The sequence below is a fragment of the Hevea brasiliensis genome, chromosome 9, assembly GCF_030052815.1.
Source record: "Hevea brasiliensis isolate MT/VB/25A 57/8 chromosome 9, ASM3005281v1, whole genome shotgun sequence".
Classification (NCBI taxonomy): Eukaryota; Viridiplantae; Streptophyta; class Magnoliopsida; order Malpighiales; family Euphorbiaceae; genus Hevea; species Hevea brasiliensis.
In genome coordinates, this window is record NC_079501.1 from 40,198,204 (window position 1) to 40,221,400 (window position 23,197).

Sequence of the window (23,197 nt, forward strand, 5' to 3'; positions counted from 1 at the left end):
CTGAGGCGGGGTACGTATGATTATTACTAGTGGTGACGATGCTGGGGGTGAGAAAGTGATTCTGTGATTAGGGGTAGAGGTGTTTTGGCCGAGTCGAGCTGTATTTACTCCGCCCTCCATTTTTGACTTTGCCTGGCATATTAGAACTTTGAGGGACAGTAAGTTCTGAACCTCTTGTTTGAACTCTTCACAATTTTGCAGCTCATGGTTAGCTGCCCTTCCATGATAGGGGCATCCCGTCTTATCTTCAGGTTCTGTTATTTGGGGGTGGAGGTAACCTTCCCTTACTGCCATTGTCAAAATTTCCCCAAAGTGAGGAATTAGTTGATCCACCTCCAAGGTCGACCCTTCTCCTTCCAACTCTATCATATTTGCACTATTGCCCGTACCATGATTGGGCAATGGGTTTGAGGTAACATTAGGGAGAGAACCATTCCCTTCAATCTTCAACCACCCATTCCTTATTAGGGCGTGCACCCTTCCCCTGAGTGCCCCGCAGTTATCAGTTGAATGCCCTTGTGCCCCTCCATGATACTCACACCGGGCAGTGGCATCATACCACCTGGGGTATGGCAGTTGAATTGGGTCAAAGGGAATTAGCACTATTTGGTTTATACCGACGAGGTATCGGTATATTTCGCTGAGTTGCAGGGGAAGAGGTGGATCAGGATTTCTTGGTGGTCTCGGGTTATTTTGAGGTGGTCTGGGTTGAGTAGGTGGAGGAGGTGGTCTGGGTTGGTAATTTGTCGATGGTGGATACTGTGGGCGTGGGTGAGGATAATTTGGAAAAGGGGTTGGAATGTTTGCAATGGTTTGGCCATGAGAAGGTGGATATGGCCAGTAGTTGTTCAGGGGTAATGAAGATTGGGTGTTCTGACGGTGATGGAATGCACATCACCCTCTTTCTTCTTGCCAAAACTGGCAGTCTTCTTTGCAGGATTCTCAGTCAACTCCTGTAGTCGTCCCATCCTTAAATTAGCTTCTATCCTCTCACCAGCTTGGATGATGTCTGAGAAGCTGTTGGAGGTATTTCCGATCATCAGATTGAAGTAAGGAGCCTTTAATGTCTCAATGAACAAGGAGCATAGTTCATTGTCAGTTACTAGAGGATACACTTCTGCGGCCTTCTCTCTCCATCTCTGGGCATATTCTTTAAAACTTTCCCTATCTCTCTGCACCAAGTTTTGGAAGTCTCTCCTTATGGGGGCCACATCGCAGTTGAACTTGTATTGCTTCAGGAAAGCATCTGCCAAATCTTTCCAGGAGCGCAATTTGCTCCTGTCCAACTGAATACACCATCTTAGGGCAGCCCCAGAGAGACTCTCGTGAAAGAAGTGAACCAGGAGTCGATCGTCCTCTGTCAGGGCAGACATTTTGTCAATATAAGTGGCCAAGTGAATGCGAGGGTCTAAATTCCCAGTGTATTTGTCGAAGTCCAGGACCTTAAACTTAGGCGGCACCACCACATCAGGCACTAATCTCAGCGATGCCACATCAACTGAACCATACATGTTCAGTCCCTCTATTGCTCTTAGTATCTCTTCTAGAGCGGAGAGCTTCTCATTTTCTCTCGTCTTATTTTCTCCTCCCACTGCAAGAGATACTCCCCCAGTTGGGAAATGAGGGGTGGAATGAGTTGGGGGGATCAGGACTAAAGGGTATGGTTCGACATTCGAGATAGCAGGATAATAGGAGAAAGGTGGGTCATTATTCAGTGGGGCCGGATTGACGGTGATTGTCGGATCCGGGATCGATGGCTGGAAGGTGAAAGAGGTTGAAGCATGGTGAGAATCAACCGTTGTAGGAGGTGGGGGAGGGAGTGGTAAGTTAGGCTCTGAAGCAGGCTTATTATGGGACATTTCCCTCATTAGTCTCATGAGCTCCGAGACTTGGTCTTTCAATTCGGAAACCTGTCCTTGTAGGTTCTGGACTTGTTCCTGGTCTTTCATTAACCTTCTTGTTCGTGATCTTGTTAAGTACACTCGTCTGGGTTGAACTACGAGTCTGGTCAGGCTTGCTTTGTTTGAAGCAATATTGATTTTCTGCAGGAAGTAAAAAAAAAGGAAGTTTTTCAGTGAATTTTGAATTAAAAATTAAAAGGGTCCTGGTGTGGACAAAGGATACGGTGGCATCTGAGAGCCAAGACGAAATCTGCAGAAGGATAATTGCGTCACTTTTATCATGGCATCGTTCGATAGTCCGACGGTGAATGACTGGATTAAATGCACATTTATGGTACCTGTCCATATAGTGCATCCAATTTTTCGCATAACCCTAGCGAGGGGGTTCCTACGAGAGTCATACTATTCATTCACAATTTTGCTAAACAATGGCCCAAAGTTGTTCCATTAATTGAATAATTCATACATGGAATACTTTACATTGGCCTAGGCTCAGGAAGGTTCTTTATAATATAATGACACTTCCTGAGATATTCATAGAGCCTTTTTTCTTGTCTGGCGGGGTCGAACACTTTCAGGGCATATTCGGATTCAGGTAAGAGTTCTTGTTTCCCTTGTGCTATCATTCTCTCCAGCTGGTTAACATTCTCTTTTAGCTCTTGATAGAGAGCGGCTTGTCTTTCTTTTTCCTTTCTTTCTTTAGCACATTCTTTCAGAATATCGTTAATAAGCTGTGCCTGCTCCTTCAGTTCAAGCTTCTTCTTTTTGCTTTCTTGTTTATACTCTTCTACGAGTATCTCCTGGTATTTCATTTTTTCTTGAAGCTTACCATTCTGTATTTCTGCTTCTTTTATTACAGCTTGGAGAGAGCTTTTTTCCTTTTCCCATCGTGTCTCTTGCTCTTCAAACCCCATCTTTTTGGTCATTGCCTCTTCCCTGAGCCTTCTTACTTTTCTTTTGAGGATCTGCTGTTGGTCCTCTAACTGTTTTATTTGTTTTTGCAGTTGCGAGTTTTTAGTGTTTGCCTTTTGTAGGGAGTCGGCCAAACGATCACCAGCTCCTTCTGAAAGGACGTTTTGATGAGGGTTGCTGCCTTCGAATTTGGTTGGATCTGCAGTTAAGTGTCCTTGATCCCTGCCAGCCCTCCATTTAAGATAATCGCCCATGGCATTCGGACCTTTAGGCAACCTTTCCATCATAGTGATGTTTTCCCAGGATCTGCGAGCTATTTTCAATCCTTCCTCATCATTGAGCTCATGGTAGAAATGACCTCGGTGGTATTCTTCAATGTTGATTCTGAACTGTGTTGAGCCGAACTGTCTCATTACTAATGCCGGAGTGTAACTTGTGTATCTAGTCACTCCGATTAGGGATACTGATTGATTACCCCCCGTGCTGACCAAAATGGATTGACCCGACGTCCACAATTTCCTCCAACAGTAGTCATGGCTGTTGAAGCTCAAAATCCATTCTTGCCACTTCGGCTCATCCTTTGGGCTGATTACTAATCTAGTCATCTTCTTGATGAAAGGCTGGTCAAGGTACCAAGTCAATCCCTTTGTCTTTATAGTACACATGTGACTGATGATCCAGAGGTATAATAATTGAGAATAGCACTTAACGGATCCCTTGCCTTGTTGTCTACAATAAGTAAGGGTTAACAAAGTCTCTGCAAGAATTGCCGGTACCGGGTTGACACTCTGTTTTTCTACTGCCCAGAATATTTTCGCAACGCCACAGGTTATGATTCCCGAAGGTCCAGGGAATAAGATCAGGCCGTAGATCCCTAAAGTGAGCATCAATGAAGCTTGATCCCACTGTTCCTCCTTGATGTAATGATCCAACCACTTCTTGAGGTAAGTGCAATACCAACCATGAGTGTTTCCCTTGATAGCTTCCCTTGTCTTTGCTTCTTCCGGGGGAATCCCTATCATATGTGCGAATCATTTCCAGGTCTGCCTATGCTCAAGGTATAGGTAGATCCGATTCTGCGCCTCACAAGGAATTTCTAGCAACGCCTGATATTCTTTCATAGTGGGAGCAGTATCGATATCGTTGAAAGAGAACACCCCATACTTAGGATTCCAAACTGGCAGCATGGCCTTTAATGCCGAGACTTGGACTTTGACTCATATCAAGGTTGCAATCCTCCCATATTTCTTCTCAAATCGTGCTTTGACCTGATCGGGAAATGACTTCCAACTATTAGCCAGACCCTCGAGACTGTTCATTCTGACCTCAATTTTGCTCAGGTCCAATGGAGGTAATTAATAAGCCAGTATATTCTCTGATGACATTACTTTGTGGGGGCACTGAACTATGAGGAGGTTTGGGCTGCGGTTTAGCATTCTGTTCTGATTTAAGAACTTCTTCTGCCGACTGACTCGAGGATGCCATGTTAAAAATGATGCTTATCCTTTTACAGACCTTATTTTGGTGATGCCTGCAGGAAAGACTTATTAGCAGGATAAATTCAGGTAGTTTTGAATTATACTGTTGGCAGAGTGACACCTACACATTTATCAGAGTAGGAAAGTGTGTAGGTTTTCTTAACAGTATGATTCAAGATTACCCTCAAAAATAAGAACAAAATAAAACAAAAGAAGAATAGGGTAAAAGTAAGTATGCCCCTTTTGTCCTAAAATAAGGAGAGTCCTAGTACCAACTAGGTGCTACCTAATTGGATAGTTCTATCTTATAAGGTAGCTCACACTTCGGCCTACTATCGTGATAGTTTAGCTCAAGGTCTAATTTTCTAAAAGCCACAGGTTCCCAAATTGCGCCTACTGTAAACAGTAGAGCCCCATTCTATCCCCCATGATACTGTCGGGAAAGTTCCACAGGTATCACAGTAAATAGAACGAGTTTCAATCTGAGCAGAAGCCTTCACGGATACTAACAGGGTAAAACCCACGGGTACCGCTACATGACCCCCTCCTACTTTCCTAAAAGGGTAAGAAAGCCTGGGTATAGGGCTGAAGTATGTGAGGACATTATGTGAGTGTTCAGTGTGTGAAGGGACACCTTTACCTCTTCCCAATATAGGGAGAGTTTTTTTATTTTTCCTTTTTAGACGAAGAATGCTGTAGGATATAAAACAAAAATAAACAAAGCGGTTAGCGGAAATAACAAACATCAATAGACTAAGGTTTTCGAATTTCGTAAATTGAACCTATCTAAATATAATTCTAGTTTATAGGAACATAAAATTAAATCTGCTTTTAGACCTCTGGGCCGGGGTTGAAGGAAAATCAAACGATCCCCAGCGGAGTCACCAAGCTGTCGCAAGGGGTTTTGCAGTCGCCTGGACGAACCCTCACCCAGGTGGGAAAGAATGAGGAGTCGCCACTTTAATTTTGAGGGAAATTAAAGAAAACCATTTGTAAAAATAAATTAAAATGAAACCACTTCAAAACAGAGATTCTAGGTTCGGGGTCCATAAACGGGTGGGGAGGGTGTTAGGCACCCCACCTCGTCCCTCAATGAGGGTGAGCGGATTTAACTTTAAGCTCCTTATAAATTAAAATCGATAGTTAGGAGATTCGAACGGAGATGTTAATCCTTTTGGTAAAAGGGAATATTTGATTTTTCACTAATTCGGGTTGCCCAGATACATAAATAAATGAGAGGACCCTTAGTGAGTTGGTATTGCACATCAGTTTTGTTTAGGGGGTTATTTTGCATATTTGTTAAAATTTAATTTGAAAATCGGATAAGAAATCTCCTCCGATCTCTTTTAGATTAAAATTTCGATTGGAGATCGGATAAGAACTCTCCTCCGATCTCTTTCAGATATTCCTTAAAAATTTTGATTAAGAATCGGATAAGAACTCTCTTCCGATCTCTTTTAGATATTCATTAGAGTTTTGATTGAGAATCGGATAAGAACTCTCCTCCGATCTCTTTTAGATACTTATTAGAGTTTTTGATTGAGAATCGGATAAGAACTCTCCTCCGATCCCTTTTAGATATTCATTAAAAATTTTGATTGAGAATCGGATAAGAACTCTCCTCCGATCTCTTTTAGATACTTATTAGAGTTTTTGATTGAGAATCGGATAAGAACTCTCCTCCGATCTCTTTTAGATACTTATTAGAGTTTTTTATTGAGAATCGAATAAGAACTCTCCTCCGATCCCTTTTAGATATTCATTAAAAATTTTGATTGAGAATCGGATAAGAACTCTCCTCCGATCTCTTTTAGATACTTATTAGAGTTTTTGATTGAAAATCGGATAAGAACTCTCCTCTGATCTCTTTTACTTGAATGGGAGTCGGATAAGGATTTTTTCGACCTCTTAAAATTTGATTACAGCTACACATCGTAAGAGCCTAAGACTAAGGGTTTTGGCATCCGACGATGCCGGCGACCCGAATGAGGCTTTTTTTAACTCATTGGTACCTCATGGCTAGATAGGGGACATCAGACTGAATTTGACCGACCTCCTATGTAATTGCCTTACTAATACCTTCCGGCAGGCGATATTTGCTCTATTTCATTTGCTAATATGAAATTCAATTTTTTTCTAACACTCCACCTTACCCAATCATCTTCTCGAGCTAGTCTAGTGGTTCAACTTCATAACTCTTTGATTTATTATCCGAACGTTTATTGAAAAAAACTCTTATGTTAAGATACTGCTACCAACACTTTATCAGACTACCAATATGTTACCCATAACCCGAACACCCGCGTTGGGAGATAAATAAAGATCAAGAATAAATGAATAACATGAACTGTTGTATCAAAAGATAAACTCATGAGAATAACCACCTACATGGGACCTTCTAACATAAGAAAAACTTTAACAAAAATTACGAGCATTAATAAAAAGAAAATAAATACGAACACTGGATAAGGCAACGGTTCAGACACTCACCTGCAGGAAGTTGAACCTATTGAATTAACTATGCAGTCGCGAATGTTGCAAAGTTGCGGGCTAATAGTCTGGGGACTAATGCTTGCCTTGAAATGACGAATGCCTAGTTAGCATGTAGTCGAGCCGGAATGATAATGAATGATATTGAGCTCAGAAAATAAAAGTGGATATAAAGGTGGTGAAAACATAAATGAAACTTAAGAAAGGGTATCGCAGAGCAATGAACAAACTGAAAATCAAGAGTTCCAGTGTCCAACACTTCTTCAAAGAAAATACTTTAGAAAACTGGTTTCTAAAGTCTTTCTAGCTTAAAAATAGCAAAGTAGCAAAAATTGAATCAATTTTCAGAGCCTCTCCACTATAATCACCACCCTTTTTTTCGTCCTCTCTTTGAACAGTTTTCATGCAGGTATTTATAGGGACCGGGTGCTCCCCATGAAGGGTCAGGATTTATTTTGAGGGAGATGGAAGGTTTGGATTTTGAAGGACATGATCTGATGCTTGGGAATTAAAGAGAATCAGAATGAACGGCTGAGATCCTTTTTATAAATTTTTGTCCTTTTTCTCTTCTAATCTGACGGTTCCAAATTTTCTTGTCCAGGGCGATCCGAGGGCTGGGAATCAAAGGCGCCAGTCTTGTCGTCTTCTTCTTTGATCCAAGGGCTCCAGGCTCATCCTTATAAGTAAGATCAACGGTGGAGATTGGGATGTACAGGACTGTCATGACATACTCTGGTACTTGTCAGTAATGTGGGCGATTCTGAGGTGTGCAGTGGAGATTTCGTCTGCAACGCTTTAACTACCTCGGCTCTGATTATGACGACAGTTAGCGGAAGTTGTCTTATTCTCTTTGTTTTCCGACCTCCCCTCCCTTTAATCTTTCTAACACGATCTTTTTCCGATCTCTCATGCCAGGCTCCCCTCTTCCGACCTCTCCTACTCCGGTCTTCTCCTTTATCCTGTCCGATTCAGTCAAGCATTTATTCCTTCGATTTTCGAAGCATCCGCTTCGTTTTCTGCTCGCAATAAATGCTCAGACTTTCCCTATATATATACCTTCAATGGGAAACCCCTCCGCATTTGGTTTTCCCCTCTTTCCTTCTCACATTTCCTGTTCTAACCGCTCTGGCAATAATCCCGGCCATGATAGTTGCTTTTGATCTTTTTCCGATTGTCCTCTTTATTCCTCTACTGAAAATTTACGATCCCGGTGATCGGAGAATTATGATAACCTCATTTGATGACAGTGAGAGAACCGGACTAATTCGCCGACCTGGATCGAGGACCTCGATCGTGTTGATCTCAAATCGTTCGACCGATATAGTCAGCAAACTGATTTCGGGCGAGAAGACTGTTAATATTCCCCTTAACATCGGTGACTCCCCCTTGAAGTTCATTTGGCTCCTCACCACATTGGGCGTCCCGACTACATCTCGGTTCTGGTCGATGACAGTGGAGATGACTCTCCATCCTCATGAGAGTCATAATCACCTCATCTGAGCTGTACGTCTATCCGCTGTCTATGGCCGGACAAATCTTTTAATTCAGCCACGAGACTAGGCTTTGACATAGGCCTTTATTAGATAGGATGTTCCACCGATCTCTAAAGATCGCCCCTATGATGTAATCAGACCTTTAATGTAATCCAATCTCTAGAGATCGCCCAAATGATGTAATCTGACTTTTAATGTAATCCGATCTCTAGAGATCGCCCAAATGATGTAATCTGACCTTTTCGAAAATAAAATTTTATTTTATTATTATTGTATTAGTTATTTTTCGATCTCTGAAGTATTTACCCGATCCGACTCTTAATTTAAATGACCCTTAACCGATCTGTGATTCAAAATATCTATCTCAATCTGCCAATCTCTAACTAACCGATCTCCTCATGGAATCTCCGGAATATTCGTGAGACGTGTCAGAAAAGGCTGGCGAATCCCACTAACCGATTCGCCGCTTGGGACACCGTGAGCATTAAATGCTCAGATGGGTATAAATAGGGGACGGGTCAGCCAGTTGCTTCCTCATGTCATTTTCAGCCTCTCGCGAGCGATTCCAAAATCCTCTCGTTTTTTCAAGTTCTTCGACACCGATCACACTTCGGTAAGGGTTTTGAAAATGAGAGGCGTCGAGGGTCAGAGAGCGGCAAGCCCCCTTCCGTTCAGGTCTCGTGGTCGTCAGATGAGGTAGAGGTAGTCGGAACAAGCGGGCGATCTAAACCCCCTAGGACCTCCATTCCAGCCCGCGGTCAAGCAGCATCTTCGAGGCAAACACATTTTTCAGGGAGAGAAAACCTTCCCATGGATGAGCTACCATCAATCCTTCAAGAAATCGACTTGCAGTCGTTCAGCCAAGAGTATAACATTCAGCCCTATTCATACAAACTCATTAAGTGTCACGACGATCTTTGAGCCGATCACTTCTTCCAAGAGAATGATATGATCATGGTATACGAAGAGCAACTAAAAGCTGGGCTGCGGTTCCCTCTTGACAACTTCTTCAAGGAAGTTCTAAAATTTCACCAAGTGTGCATAGCCCAAGTTCACCCGAACTCATGGTGGATCCTAGTGGCCTTCAGAGGCCTTTGCCGAGCCAAAGGACTCAGTCCAACGGCGAAGGTATTCGCTGAGCTACATAGGCTAACTCGCCGAAAGGATGACGAGTACTGGTTCTTTCAGGCGAAGCCACATTGCGGGCTCTTTACCGATCTGCCCTCCTCCCTGAAGAATTGGAAGAATCGCTTCTTTATTCTGAGGAGCAAAATTTCGAACGGCTTTGAGGGTTTCCCACGTAGTTGGCTACACCAGCGCCCCTTACTTCCAAAGCGCATCACCTTGAATAGGGAAGAGGGCCTAATGGTGATGGAACTGAAAGATCAGGCGGCCAGACAGAAATTCTCTTGTTTAGATGCAGTGACAGCCGAACTGCATCATTGGACTATGCAGCTGGTCACCGGCCAAGAACGCGAGCTTCAGCTCTCTGACCTCGGCTTCGGTACTTTCTATATCTCTGATCTTTGGGCCTTAGCGATATCACTGAACTTTTCTCTGTGCAGGTATGGCGAGCAGCGAGGCTTCCAAGGAGAGCCAGAAGCGAAAAAGAGAGGTCTCCTGGAAAGTACGGGAGATGAAGTCGGTCGAGCTGCTTCAGACGCCCAGGCATGATCCTGGGGAAATACAAAGAGGCTCGTCTCAACCCTCGGGACAGCCGATCCCTGACATAGAAGTGGTCCGGTCTCCTCCTCGTCAAGAAGAGCCGCCACCACCCCCTCTAGTTGCTTCGAGTGCAGAAGGGGGTCCTTCCCAACCACCTGTGAGGACCCTTTCCCGCGGCGCCCAAATCCTGATCCACTCGCTGGAGAAGAACCGCATGGTTCGAGAGAACCCGAGTTTTGTTAAGGTCTTGGGGTCCTCCATCTGCCTTCGGGAGGATCGGGATAGGCTTACCCCAAACAGCCTCGACGATATCCTGACACAAACTATGAGCCTGAGCGTAGAGAGTCTGGTGAACCAACATATTATCCGGGAGAAGGCTCACCGCTTGAGGCAGGATGTCGAGAAGGTAGGTCAAGAAGCTGCTTCCCTCCGATCTCAACTTTCGTCCGCCCAAAACTACATATCTAAAATTGAGGGGCGGATGAAATTCTACGAGGATAAGCTGGCCGAGCAGGTTCATGTTCTTGAAGAGGTTCGGGCGCTCCGAGCTGTTGAAGAGGTTCAGGCACTCCGAGCTGCTGAAGTCGCTCGCCTCACTAAGGAGCTCAAAACAAAAGAAGAAGAGGCAGTGACAAGGGAGGCCGATGCTTATGTGAACGCTCATGGGGATCTCTTAGCCGAGCTCAGGAAGCGGTATCCCGAGGAGGACTTCTCCTGGATGGTGGATCTGGCTCCCCAGGACGAGGAGGGTAGCGAGGAGGAGGCCGAAGGTGATAGAGGGGGTGACCAAAATGTAGAACAGGCTGGGGGTGATCCTCCAGCTGAATGACTTGTATAAATTTTAATTTGGAATGAAATGAAGTTCCCCTTTTGTTCAATGATTGGATGCGATCGAAAAGTATCTAAGTTGCATAAGCACTTGATTGTCTGAACATATTAGAACAACGACTAAAAGTGATTATTAATCTAAGTGTAAGAGGTCGAAAAACACTATAAGCATGAGATCGGCTGAGAACAAATGCTAAACGGGACTTGATTAAAATTGGAAATTTGATTTGAACACTTAAGATCGGAATCATCATTAAACCGGATTGGAACCTTAACTTGATTATTCCAAACTTTTAAAAGGGAGATCGGCAATAAGACTAGTGGCATGAAGGCCTAATGTTGGTTCAATCTCGTTTGACAAGAGAGATCGGAAATGTAATTGACTGGTCAGGGGACTTGACAATTGGTTTGAGAGATCGGTGAGGCTTTAAATGATATGGGGACTTAATATTGATTCGATTCCTTTTGAGGAGAGATCGAAAATGTGATTGGCTGGCAAAGGGAGACTCAGTGCTGGGGATCAGTTTCAAAGTTTATTGATTTCAGGGATCGGCCAAAATATGGTGTCGACACTAGGCTTAGTGTGAAGCCCACAACAGTGACATTTTAATACTTTTTGTTATGCTTTAATCCATTATTTTTACATTTAATCCATTAGAATATGAAAAACCATTTAAGATTTGTTCTTTATAGATAATAACCCTTAATTATTAAGGTAAGTAGAATCTAAAAAATCATTTAGGGTATGTTATTATTCACAAAATGTGAAAAATCATTTACAATATGTTATTTATACAATGCCTATTACGGTTTGTTCAACTAAAATGGCAGTTTGGAATGGTTTTGTATAAATTTAAAACCCTATAATTGCTTAAAATTGAGCGCAAATGGGATAAGAAGTAAAAAAGTGAGGTAAGAAAGTGATAATACTATCTTGCAGTCTATGTAATAGTCAAAGAAATGGAATTTGATATCAAGGATACAAATGTGAGAAATTTATACTTGTAATTTACTTAGAAAGATGCAGATATGGAATTTAACACACTCTCTCTCATTTTTGTTCTATTCTTTATAACAGTGGTGCTTTGATTTTTGTCATGTTTTGCAGTGTAATATTGTTAAAATTATGAACCAAAATCCTAATAAATCTGGAAGATCTTTTTCCTAATTTAAGTGGGAGAAATATTTTTCAATAGAATGAAGGAATATTTCTTATATAGAGTAGAACTCATATTTTAGTGTTATTCCTAAATTAAGTGAGATTCCTAAATTAAGTGAGATTCCTAATTAGATTATGATTGAGGGAATAACATTATAAATGGAAATATTGAGGAAAAGTTATTCAGCTTGGTCTATAGAGAGTGGCTTTGCTAGTAGAGAGTAGCTTTTCCGATTAAAGAGAGTAGTTTTGCCCATGGAGAGAGACTTTGTCCTTAGATAGGAGCTTTGACCATTGCAGAGAGTGGTTTTGCCCATGGAGAGTATGGCTTTGCCAATTGCTGAGGATTTCGCTTTGCCTATTGTTGAAAGGCTCCTGCCATTACTATCTCATAAAAGGAAAGAGACTTCGGCTTAAGGTGGAGAAAAGATATAGAATTCAAGAGAAACAAATTCTTGTCCGTTGATGAGAGAGTTCTTATCCATGTAATTGAAGACACCGTTTGTAGTATAGCAGTTATAGTAGTAAATATATTGGGTTATATCTAGAGGAGACAGAGAGGACTACCTAATATATTTACTATGAGTAGTTATATAGTGTGATTCTCTTAGGTATAACTGGATTGATGGGTAGTTAAATTTGAGCTTGCAATTAATGATTATATTTATTAATAGTGGAAGATAACATACTCATTAATGTAGTCCTATATTATGAGGGTGAACCACGTAAATATTGATATTTTGTGTTTTTTTTTTTGGTATTTTATATGCTTCCGCGATGCATAACAAATATATCTATAGTATTTCTTATTAGATCTATTCTTTTGGTGGATACAGATATAGCCAAAGGATATCTTTTTTGCATTCTTGGTGCGGTTATCTATATGTGTTTTGAAGTGTTCTAGTGGGAGTATGTTTAGTATTTTCTAAAAAATGATAAAAAAAATATTTTCTAAATGAGTTTCTTTATATATGCATTAATTGAAATGTAGTATCAAAAATACAAGTAGCATTTTTAATATTTTAGTAGAGAAACTTGAGATCACTATTATACAATAATGGTTAACAATGTCAGTATTTGTTTAGTATTTAAGTTCCTACTTGCACCAACCTCAAGGGCCATCTTGAATTTCTTTGTGCAAGTCAAATGTATATGTATCACACACTTGAAGTAGGATTAACATTTCACTTGAAACATTTAGATTCTAAATTAGAAAGAAAGAAAGGAAGACAAAAAAAAAAAGTTTGAAAAATGAATGAGAATGGACAATCTTGCTAATGAATTTTTATTTTTCCTACTTATTGTGTGCAAGCTTTTGTAAAACTATAAGTATCTATGATTCTTGAATAGATAAAAGCTATGGAAACTACACAAAAGCCTAGAGTCATTATAAATCTAGGGTTTACTTCATGTCTTTATCCTATGACTAATGACCCTATCTACTTTGCCTCTAAAGGAGTGCTGCTCCTCTGTGTCACTTCTTATTTTTGGTTGTTCATACTCATCTCAACCTATAAAACAAAATTTCATGCACAAAAACTCTGAACATGAATTAGTATCTAAATGAAACCTCTTTGAATCTTCAGATACTTACAATTTTTATTTTAAAATTTCTTTTGATGGTGTTGTTATGTTTACTAGATCACTTGTTCAATACAAAGATCAAGGTATTTGCATTAATATGCTTTGTCATGAGGTAAGCTTTTATATGAAGATATCTGGACTTCTACTAATTGCTTTTCTCCCCCCTCATATAATGACTTTCATCATAGTAAATGAAATTCCCAAATAATATGATAAGATCATGATTTATTTAAGTATATTAATAGCAAGATTAATTGGTATGCAAATGAGAAACTTGGTTAGAGGAATGGTGATTACAGATTGTTAAGACGAAGGGAAGCAAGTGTTCTCTTGTAAAGGTTATAGTATACTCTTAGTGCACATAAAAATAATGCTTCATCTCTTACAACAATGGGGACCCTCTTTGTAATATGGAAAGTAAGTCCTATATAATTGTGAAAGATGGTACATATATACTGAATACACCAAATAATCTCTCGTGTCTGTAGGGTTTCGTAGGTGTCTTTATTGTGTGGAGGGGTAATGGTGGACTGTGAGAAAGAAAACTGTTCCAGAAAAGTAAAAATATGACATGACAATTATAAGGTGATTTAATGTTCTGATTAAAGGGGATTTAATTATATAACCTTTAATTCTACATTGTGCCTATATAGTTAAAAATTATAAGGTGATTTAATATATTTATAACTAAAACTATTAAGAAATATTATAGAGAAATGAAATATTGTATTAAAATATGTGTGTGTGCCACACATGCAGGTGGGACTAATTCATGCTTCGACTAAGAGTGATATTCAGGTAAAGCCTTCACAACAAGAACAATTTTAGAATTCAAACCATTGACTTTACATGTAAAGTCTACCTAGAGATCAACTACATATCTATGATCTCTTAATAAGAAGTTTTGCCTCAGTGATATTGGAGTTGTTTTCAGAACTATGAGATATCGAATTTGAATCTCAATTGAAGTTAATTACACCAATTATATATTACAATTTTAATTGTATATAAATATATAATTATATCAAAAAGCAGTGGTGATCCATTGCAATAAAATAAGGGTCCATGGACTCCTCTTTTTTCATAAAATACCCTAATATATATTTATATATTTGTTAAATTGACTCCTTATAAATTTAAGTATTGAACTCTCTTTTTTTTAATAGAAAATGTATTTGTGCACATTCGCCACAAGAGGTATGGACGTTATTTTTCTAAATTTAAAACTTAATTGCTTTTATATGAGTATTAAGTACATTATTTTTTAGTGAATCAAATATTATATAATTTTCTTGTATATTGATCCAGAATTTTTTTTTCTAGATTCGTGACTATTAAAATGTATATAATATATTTGAAAAATCATAAAAAAATATATGTATGAAATTAGTTTCTATTTTTTTATTTTTTTTATAAGCAACAGAAGTTTTATTAAAATTTAAATTTTTTTATGTGTCCAATACAATTTCAGTTCAATTAACCATAATAGAATTCAATTTAGTATGATTATGATTGATTTCGAATAATTTTAACTAATTTATTATGATTCTTCAATTTATTCGAAACTCCAAAAATGTGCACATCCTTATACAAAATATATCTGTGGCGGCTCATGCATATATTTCATTACTTCTCTTTCATTTTCCGAGTTGTGATGATTATTTTTTTAACTTATTAATGTTAGAATTACGTGTAAATTAGTGTTCAATAAAAAAAAAAAGTTATTTTTGCTTAATTACTATATTTCAATTGAGACTGATTATAATTTTAAAGTTTTCGAAACAACTTGTCATTTTAATTAATTTTATAATGATCCACCACCCTTCCATCTCTCTATATAAGCCGACCTCCTACTTCATAGCTTAACCCAAAAAAGGAAAGCCCACAAATACGCACACACAAAATTTAATAAAACAACTCTTTCTCCATTTCCTCCATGGAAACACATCTAGACAGCTTCTGGATTTTTGTTCTTCTTTTCAAATGCAAGTCTCTCTCTTCTCAGAACACCGTTTTTCTTTTTCCTTTTCTGTGCATGGCTTGGCTAGCCATGGCTTTTTGCTTCTGGGCTTATCCTGGAGGTCCTGCCTGGGGTAGGTACTGGTTGAGGAAAGAAAGAAAAGCCAAGTTAATCCCAGGTCCTCGAGGGTTCCCAGTGCTAGGCAGCATGAATCTCATGGCTAACTTAGCTCATCACAAGCTTGCAACTGCGGCTAATCTGTTTAACGCGAAAAGGCTCATGGCCTTTAGTCTAGGAGAGACTAGGGTTATAGTCACATGCAATCCTGATGTAGCTAAAGAAATTCTAAACAGCTCTGTCTTTGCTGATCGTCCTCTGAAAGAGTCTGCTTATGGACTCATGTTTAACAAAGCCATCGGGTTCGCTCCTTATGGGGTATATTGGCGAACCCTAAGGAGAATCGCAGCAACACATCTCTTTTGTCCCAAACAAATTAGCTTTACAGAGGCACAGAGGAAAGATATTGGCTCCCAAATGGTATCACTAATTGCATTCCAAGGAGGAGATTTCCCAGTTCGTGATATACTAAAGAGAGCTTCACTTAACAACATGATGTGCTCAGTGTTTGGGCGCATGTACGGACTGTGCTCATCAAATAGAGAAACAGAAGAACTGAGAGGACTAGTTGAGGAGGGTTATGCACTACTAGGGAAGCTCAACTGGTCCGATCATCTTCCTTGGCTTGCATGTTTAGACCTTCAAAAGATCCGGTTCAGGTGTTCTCAACTGGTTCCTAAGGTGTACAATTTTGTCAACCGGATCGTTGAAGAACACAGAGCTCAGTTAAACAGCCAAATTAGACAAGATTTTGTAGATGTTTTACTCTCCCTTCAAGGAGCGGACAAGTTATCAGACCAGGATATGATTGCTGTACTTTGGGTAAGCCACAAAACCTAATTAATTTTCATTAAACAAGTAATTATTTTTTATTTTTATCCATGCATGTTTTGTTTTCTAAGAAACGGAAAGGAAGAGAACCAAAAGTGGAATTTGGAATGGCGTGGGCTTTTCTTTTTCTTCGGGTTTCGTAACAATCCTAACGTGCCCAATGTTGATGTGTAGTTACTAACATTTTTTGCTGTTTAATATAGGAGATGATTTTTAGAGGAACCGACACTGTAGCGACTTTGATAGAGTGGATACTAGCGAGAATGGTGCTCCACCCTGATACCCAAGCAAAAATCCACTGTGAGCTCGATCAAGTCGTGGGAAGATCACGATCCTTGATGGAATCAGACATTCATTCAATGGTTTACTTGCAAGCAGTCGTGAAAGAAGTGCTTAGGCTACATCCACCGGGCCCACTTTTATCCTGGGCCCGCTTGGCAATCTCGGACACTACAATAGATGGCTACGACGTGCCCCATGGGACCACAGCTATGGTTAACATGTGGGCCATAACAAGGGATCCAGAAATTTGGGTGGACCCAGTCAAGTTCTGGCCGGAGAGATTTGTGTGCAAGGGTGCTGGCGTGGATATTCAGGAGTTTTCCGTATTCGGGTCAGATCTGAGGTTGGCTCCATTCGGGTCGGGTCGCAGGACATGCCCAGGGAAGGCATTGGGTTTGGCCACAGTTAACCTTTGGGTGGGGACTTTGTTGCATGAATTTGAGTGGGAGAAATCGGATCATGAACCGGTGGATCTATCTGAAGTGCTAAGGCTATCTTGCGAGATGGCAAACCCACTTAGAGTCAAAGTGCGGCCTAGGAGAGGATGCTGAGTTGCGTCTTGTACGCACTCACGGTAAGCAAAATTCAAAATTGCATGATGTAGTGTAGATATGCCTTTGGAGAAAATTATTATGAATTTAAAATATAAAAATATGTAAATTTTACTTGTTTTATAAATAAATTTTATAATGAATATCGTGTGATGAATTTATAATAAAATTATGAGTAGACAAAAATTTTCAATAAGGTTTGTGTCTCTCTCATGGATTTTGTAATGTTATATTATTGTGTGGTTTGGGCATTTGCCTCTTAGCTAGTATTATATCCATACCTGTTATTATCTTTCTAGTTATATGTGTGTGCCTTTTTTTTATTATTAATTGGGCTATTATTTAAATTTAACTTTATACTTTTTAAATTAATATAATTTTACAAAAATTCAAAATAGAAAATTTTAAAAAACAACTAAATTAAGTAAATGTGAAATAAAATGAATCAATATATTTTATTTTGATTAATAAAACAAATCTTATAAATATGAAATTAAAATATATAATTCAAAATTAGGACATTTAAATATAATTATTAATTAATAAAAATGTTTCTATTTTTCTATTATTATTGCCTTAGCAAACTAACTGCTTTAGAAACATTTTGGTCTTGATAATATATATATATATATATATACACACACTTCAAAAACATTTTGGCTTATATATTGATAATTTATTATAAGCAAAGTCACCAAATAATGAGCCCGATGAAGCACTCATGGACATATCTTGAATTTATCGACCCAGTGGCACTTAAAATAATGGGTAAATTATATTTAAATTTCTAAGGCTTATTAAAATTCATATATCAATTCTTATTTTTTATGAGAAATAATTTGGTGTTTAAATTTAATTTTCGTCAATAAATTGATTTATCTATAAAAATTATACTCAATTTGTTGTTACTGTAGATAAATTATCAAAATTACCCCTTTAATATATGAAAAATTAGAAAATTTTAAACCCTTAGTTGAAATCGTAAAAAACTTTTAAAATACAATCATTGAATGTACAACGGTATATTATGACCACTGATTATGATAAGCTCCATATAGGTCCCATCATAATTAATAATCAGAGCGTATCCGTTGTACATAAAATGGTTACACTGAATAAATTATTCGAAATCACATGTCACATCTTCTCTTTCTCTCTTTCCATCCTCCTTCGCCATCACTACACCATCGTTACCATGTCCTTTTACACCTTGTTTGGATAGGTAAAAAGGGGCAGGAAAGAAAATAACCAAGGTAACACAAATTTGGAAAAGACCCTTTGATATGGCCCAACCGCAAGTGCATGGATCGTTCAAGTAGTATAGATAAAGATACCGTTCCCTCAAAGAGTTTTGTTATAAATTGAATTTTTGATATAAAAATATACTAATCTAAATTAATTTTGGGCTAACAAATAATTAAATGGAAATATTGGGAATTAAAGGATATATTTGTAAATTCAATAAAGAAAATGCTTGAGTAGAAAATTTCACTAAAATTATAAGAAATAAATTGAGCTAAATGTAATAAGGCAAGAATTAAAATGACAAGCAATTAAAATCAATTAATAATAATAAAATGATGATTCCGGAGTTTAGGGGTTCATATTTAAGTTATTTTGGGATTTTAAATTGATTATCCAAACAAATGGAAATTATAGGTTTCAAGGAGATTATTTCTCAAATTCTTTGAAAACTCTTTCGAGTGAGACAAAGAATGCCTTAATTAACTTAATCCTACGTTCATGGAGTTAAAATTAACTAAGATCCATTAGGTTATTTAATCAATCTATTAATCCTCTTAATCCTTAATCTATTTCTAGATCTAAGTTAATTAAGTCTAATTTCTTGATTATCTATTATTGACTTTTCTCCTTTCGGTGCTTCAACCAAGGATTATGAACAATACTTAATGGGATCTTACACTAAGCATGTCATTAGGCACACAAGAAATGGATAAAACCTCATAATAACTATAAAATCTGGATAAGTCAACTCAAATCTACAAAATATCTTAAATATTACATACCCAACTCCAAAATCTTAGAATACTGCTCACTATCCTTACTTAGTATAAGGGATTCTAAGCAAAAGAGGAAATAAATTATGAAAATAAACTAAAACTAAAGAAACCTAATAGATGAAGTGTAGAAAATGGGAAGAAGAGAAGAAGAATCCGAATCCTGGTCCAAAAATGGAAGTGTCAGTTCCTACTCTCCTTTTTCTTCTTTTTCTTAGTCTGTCTTCTTATAGCAAAATGAGGTAAGAGTGGCTTTTATACCCCCTGACAGAGAACCCTTGGTTGGTCCAAAAATAGTGTGTCTTAGGTAATCATACATGTGAGAAAATTCTTTCTTTAGCCAACTAATGAGGATGTGCACAGGCTATCTAGGTAGTTGTGCAAGATCTTGTGCAATTTTTAGCAAGTTCCAGAGGCTTTCTGTGAAGGTGCACAGGTTGTGCGAGTTGGCTGTGGAGGTTTCGGCATGTTTGGAAATCTTCTGTGAAGGTGTAAAGCTGAGCTGCATAGACTATACAAGAGGTTGTGCAAGTTTTGACAACTTCAAATGTCATCCGTGAAGTGCACAAGTGACCTGCACAAGCTGTGCAACATGTTGTGTAGATTTTGGCAGGTGTAAGTTTTCTCCCGTGAAAGTGCATAGGTAACCTACATAGGCTGTGTAATTCCTTATACAGATTTCGGTAAGTCCAAAATTACTTCTGATTTCTGTACAAAAGCTGTACATGCTATGCAGCAAGTTGTGCAAATTTCAGCAATTTTCATATTCTTCAATTTTTAAGCTTCGTTTTGGTACTTTTGGACTTAGAAATCACTCCTTACTTGCACAATTACTTTTTTGTCCCTTAAAAACACCATTTTATCTACAAAACAAAAGCAAAATTATAAATTAGTCCAAAAATTGACAATTATGAAAAAGTAACTAAATAACTAATAAAATTAACTAAAAGATGACTAACAAATCAATAAAATGATTATAAAATTTAACCTAAATGACTATATAAAATGCTTGTATCACCCTTTCCCTGGTTTGAATAAAAGAAAGAAAATAAAGGAAGAAAGGAAAATAATACTTATTTTCATTTGGTTATTTTCTCTCTAATGTGGAGAGAAAATAAAAAACAAAGAAGAAAAGTAGTCTTTTACCTATAAAATTACATACTTACCATTTTGATTTGATTGTCTATTTTTATTTTCCACCTTTGTTTTCTATTTATAAAAATACAAGAGAAGAAAATAAAAGATGAAAAATTAAGAAAAAAAAATTCCTTCTTTTATTTTCTTTCCTTTCCCCAAATTTGTCCACACAGAGAGCACATAATGCCTCTCCTAGTCTGACCTCCATCATATTCCTACCTCCTGTGTCTTTATTACTACTCTCTTCCAAACCATTAGATGCACCGCCTCTAATTTTGACACTATTAACATTACACAAAATCCTATTACCAACATTGTTACCATCAACTCTCTGCCCCTACTTCATTTCAAGCACTACTGTTTCATCTTTGTTTAAAACCCTCCCATACAACATCTCTATCCTCTTTGTGAATTCCCATTTAGTCCCCAAGTGTTCAATATTGAGAAAAGTGTTTGTAAAATAAGTTTTGAGGCATGATAAATTACTTTCTTTACATAGTAATTATCCCTACTAGATTACTATAAGGTTATGACAATATATCACTAGAACATAAGAAGCTAAAAATTTGCAGACAATAATTTTTAAAGATTTCTCTTAAAAAATTTTTGTACGAACATAATTTAGAGAGATAAAAAGGGAAGAAGAAGAAGAAGAAGATGAAGAAATGGAATAAGTGTAATTAAACTGAATGATCCCTTCTGTATTTATAAACATTGAAGAGACAAAGCATTTCTTTGATAAACATGTCTGTCTATTTTAAAACAAATTTAATTGGCACCTCTTTTAACAGATATGACTATTAGTATTAACGACATGTTTGTTTATTAACAGACATATCTGTTAGTATTTATTTATAAAAATAAAATAATAAAATAATAAAAAATAAATTAATTATTTTATTTTCACAAATGTGCGAGTTCCAAGTGCCAAATGCCATCATAGATTTTCTATTGGGATAAACAGAGTAATTTCATGCCTCTTTTGTTGGCTTCAAATTCATGCACCAGCCTAGAAGCTGATAACAACAACATGGCCATAAAAAAATTATGTCATTAATTAGTGCTTTTGTTATTTTTAGGTATAATGGAGTTCGAGTCTCAGATGTTGTGAGATTGAATGTTATAATAGCTTGTATGTTAGATTGTAAAGAGAGGGAAAACCCACATTGCTAAATTACAAGTTTTTAGTGTTTATGATGTGAGGAAGGGTAATTTAAATAAAATAGAAATTAGAGGGAAAAAGTAGAGAGAGTGAAAATTATAAAGTAGAGAGAAAGTGAAAATTATGAAGTTGAGAAAAAAGTTGTGATCTTGAAGTTTCATGTTTTGCATTTGCACTATGTTCCCTTGATTGCGTACTCCGCAAGTATACGGGTCGTTCAAGTAGTGAAGAAAAGATATCGTCCCACAGAGATTTATTGTTTGAGGACCAAACTATAAAAGTCACGATTATTTGGGCTATCTATAATTTGTGCCAAAAATAGAGTAAGAGATGCAGCAAATTAAATTGAAAAAATAAGGAAATTATAATGAATTAAGCAATTAAAATTCTAAGCACTATACTAATTTACTAAAATTTTAGCAAGTGACAAAAGATTTGATTAATTAATGGTAAAAATTGATTCCAGAGTTGAGGTTCATGAAGTAAATTTCATTGGGATTTGGATAGGCAAAGCTAAGATTAAGGGAAATATAAGTTTGAAGGAAGTTGATTCTGATTTTCTTTAATTTCTCTTTCAAGCAAACTAAAGAGTGTTTTAAAGGAAACTAAACCCCATTCTCATGCGATGTTTAATTACCCAAAACCCCTTAAGCATTTTAATTAACTTGAAATTCCTCTTAATCCACTAGTTTATTTCTAACACTAGGTGATTAAGTTCATTATCTTGATTATCTATCATAGATTTTTACCTCTCGGTCCTTCAATCTAAGATTAAGAACAAAACCCAAAGGGTACTAACAATGGGTATGTAAATAAGCACATAAGATAAGAATCAAAGTTTATATACACTAAAATCTAGTTAAAACCAGTCCAAATCCACAAATAAAACTTAAATCATTACACTCAACTCTGAAATCTTAAGTATCTACTCACTCATGGTTGTATTTACAAGTAAAAAATATGAAATAGAGCAAAAAAACATGAAAATAAAACTGAAAATAAAAGAACCTAGAAGAAGAGAATCTAAATATCTGAAAATGGAAGATGAAAAACATCACTCTGCAGGTGTTCTTCCTCCGAAAGTGGCATGATTCCCTCTTTTCTTCCTCTTTTGATTTTTCTCTCTCTTTCTCCTTATGGTAAAAATGAGAATATAATGCTTATATATCCCCTCAAGGGTTGCCCTAAAAATAGTCTCTAAAGGGATAAGGGCAAAAGGTGTGAAAAGAGAAAATTTTTCTATGTCAGCAAATCTGCCAGAGCCATCCCACATGCCTCATGTTGATTTAAGTTGTTTTCCACATGCCTCATGTTGATTCGGAGGAGGAGCCTTTAGATTCTGCACGACCAGCTACACGGGGCATGTGGTAGTCCCTGAAACTTTCGGCGTGTTTTGCTCCAAAATCTCTGTTTACACGACCTGCCACATAGGGCATGTTAAAGTCCATGAAACTTTCAGCGTGTTTTGTTCCAAAATCTCTGTTTACACGACCCAGTGTGAATTTACATGCCTCATGTGGATTTCTGCTGGTTAACTCTTATCTTCACATGACCTTCAACACAAGGCATGCTGAGGCCCTTAAAAGTCTCAGCTGGTTTTCTTCTTTAAGCGAATTTTTTTTTTCATTT

General features: G+C 37.6%; 1 protein-coding gene across 1 annotated transcript; it reads left to right on the forward strand.

Annotated features, from left to right (window-relative positions):
• Nucleotides 1-15,399: 15,399 nt before the first annotated feature.
• Nucleotides 15,400-17,412, forward strand: LOC110632533 (cytochrome P450 78A9-like). Its single transcript, XM_021780794.2, has 2 exons — nt 15,400-16,409; nt 16,622-17,412. Exons 1-2 carry the CDS (start codon nt 15,447-15,449, stop codon nt 17,249-17,251), a joined length of 1,593 nt encoding a protein of 530 aa, XP_021636486.2. The 5' UTR covers nt 15,400-15,446; the 3' UTR covers nt 17,252-17,412.
• The last annotated feature ends 5,785 nt before the right edge of the window (nt 17,413-23,197 follow it).

Excerpts from the sequence above, each read along its gene's own strand:
- LOC110632533 (XM_021780794.2), top strand. The coding sequence starts at position 15,447 with ATGGAAACACATCTAGACAGCTTCTGGATTTTTGTTCTTCTTTTCAAA. Across the intron at positions 16,410-16,621 it reads ATATGATTGCTGTACTTTGG|GAGATGATTTTTAGAGGAAC; the intron begins GTAAGCCACAAA and ends TGTTTAATATAG.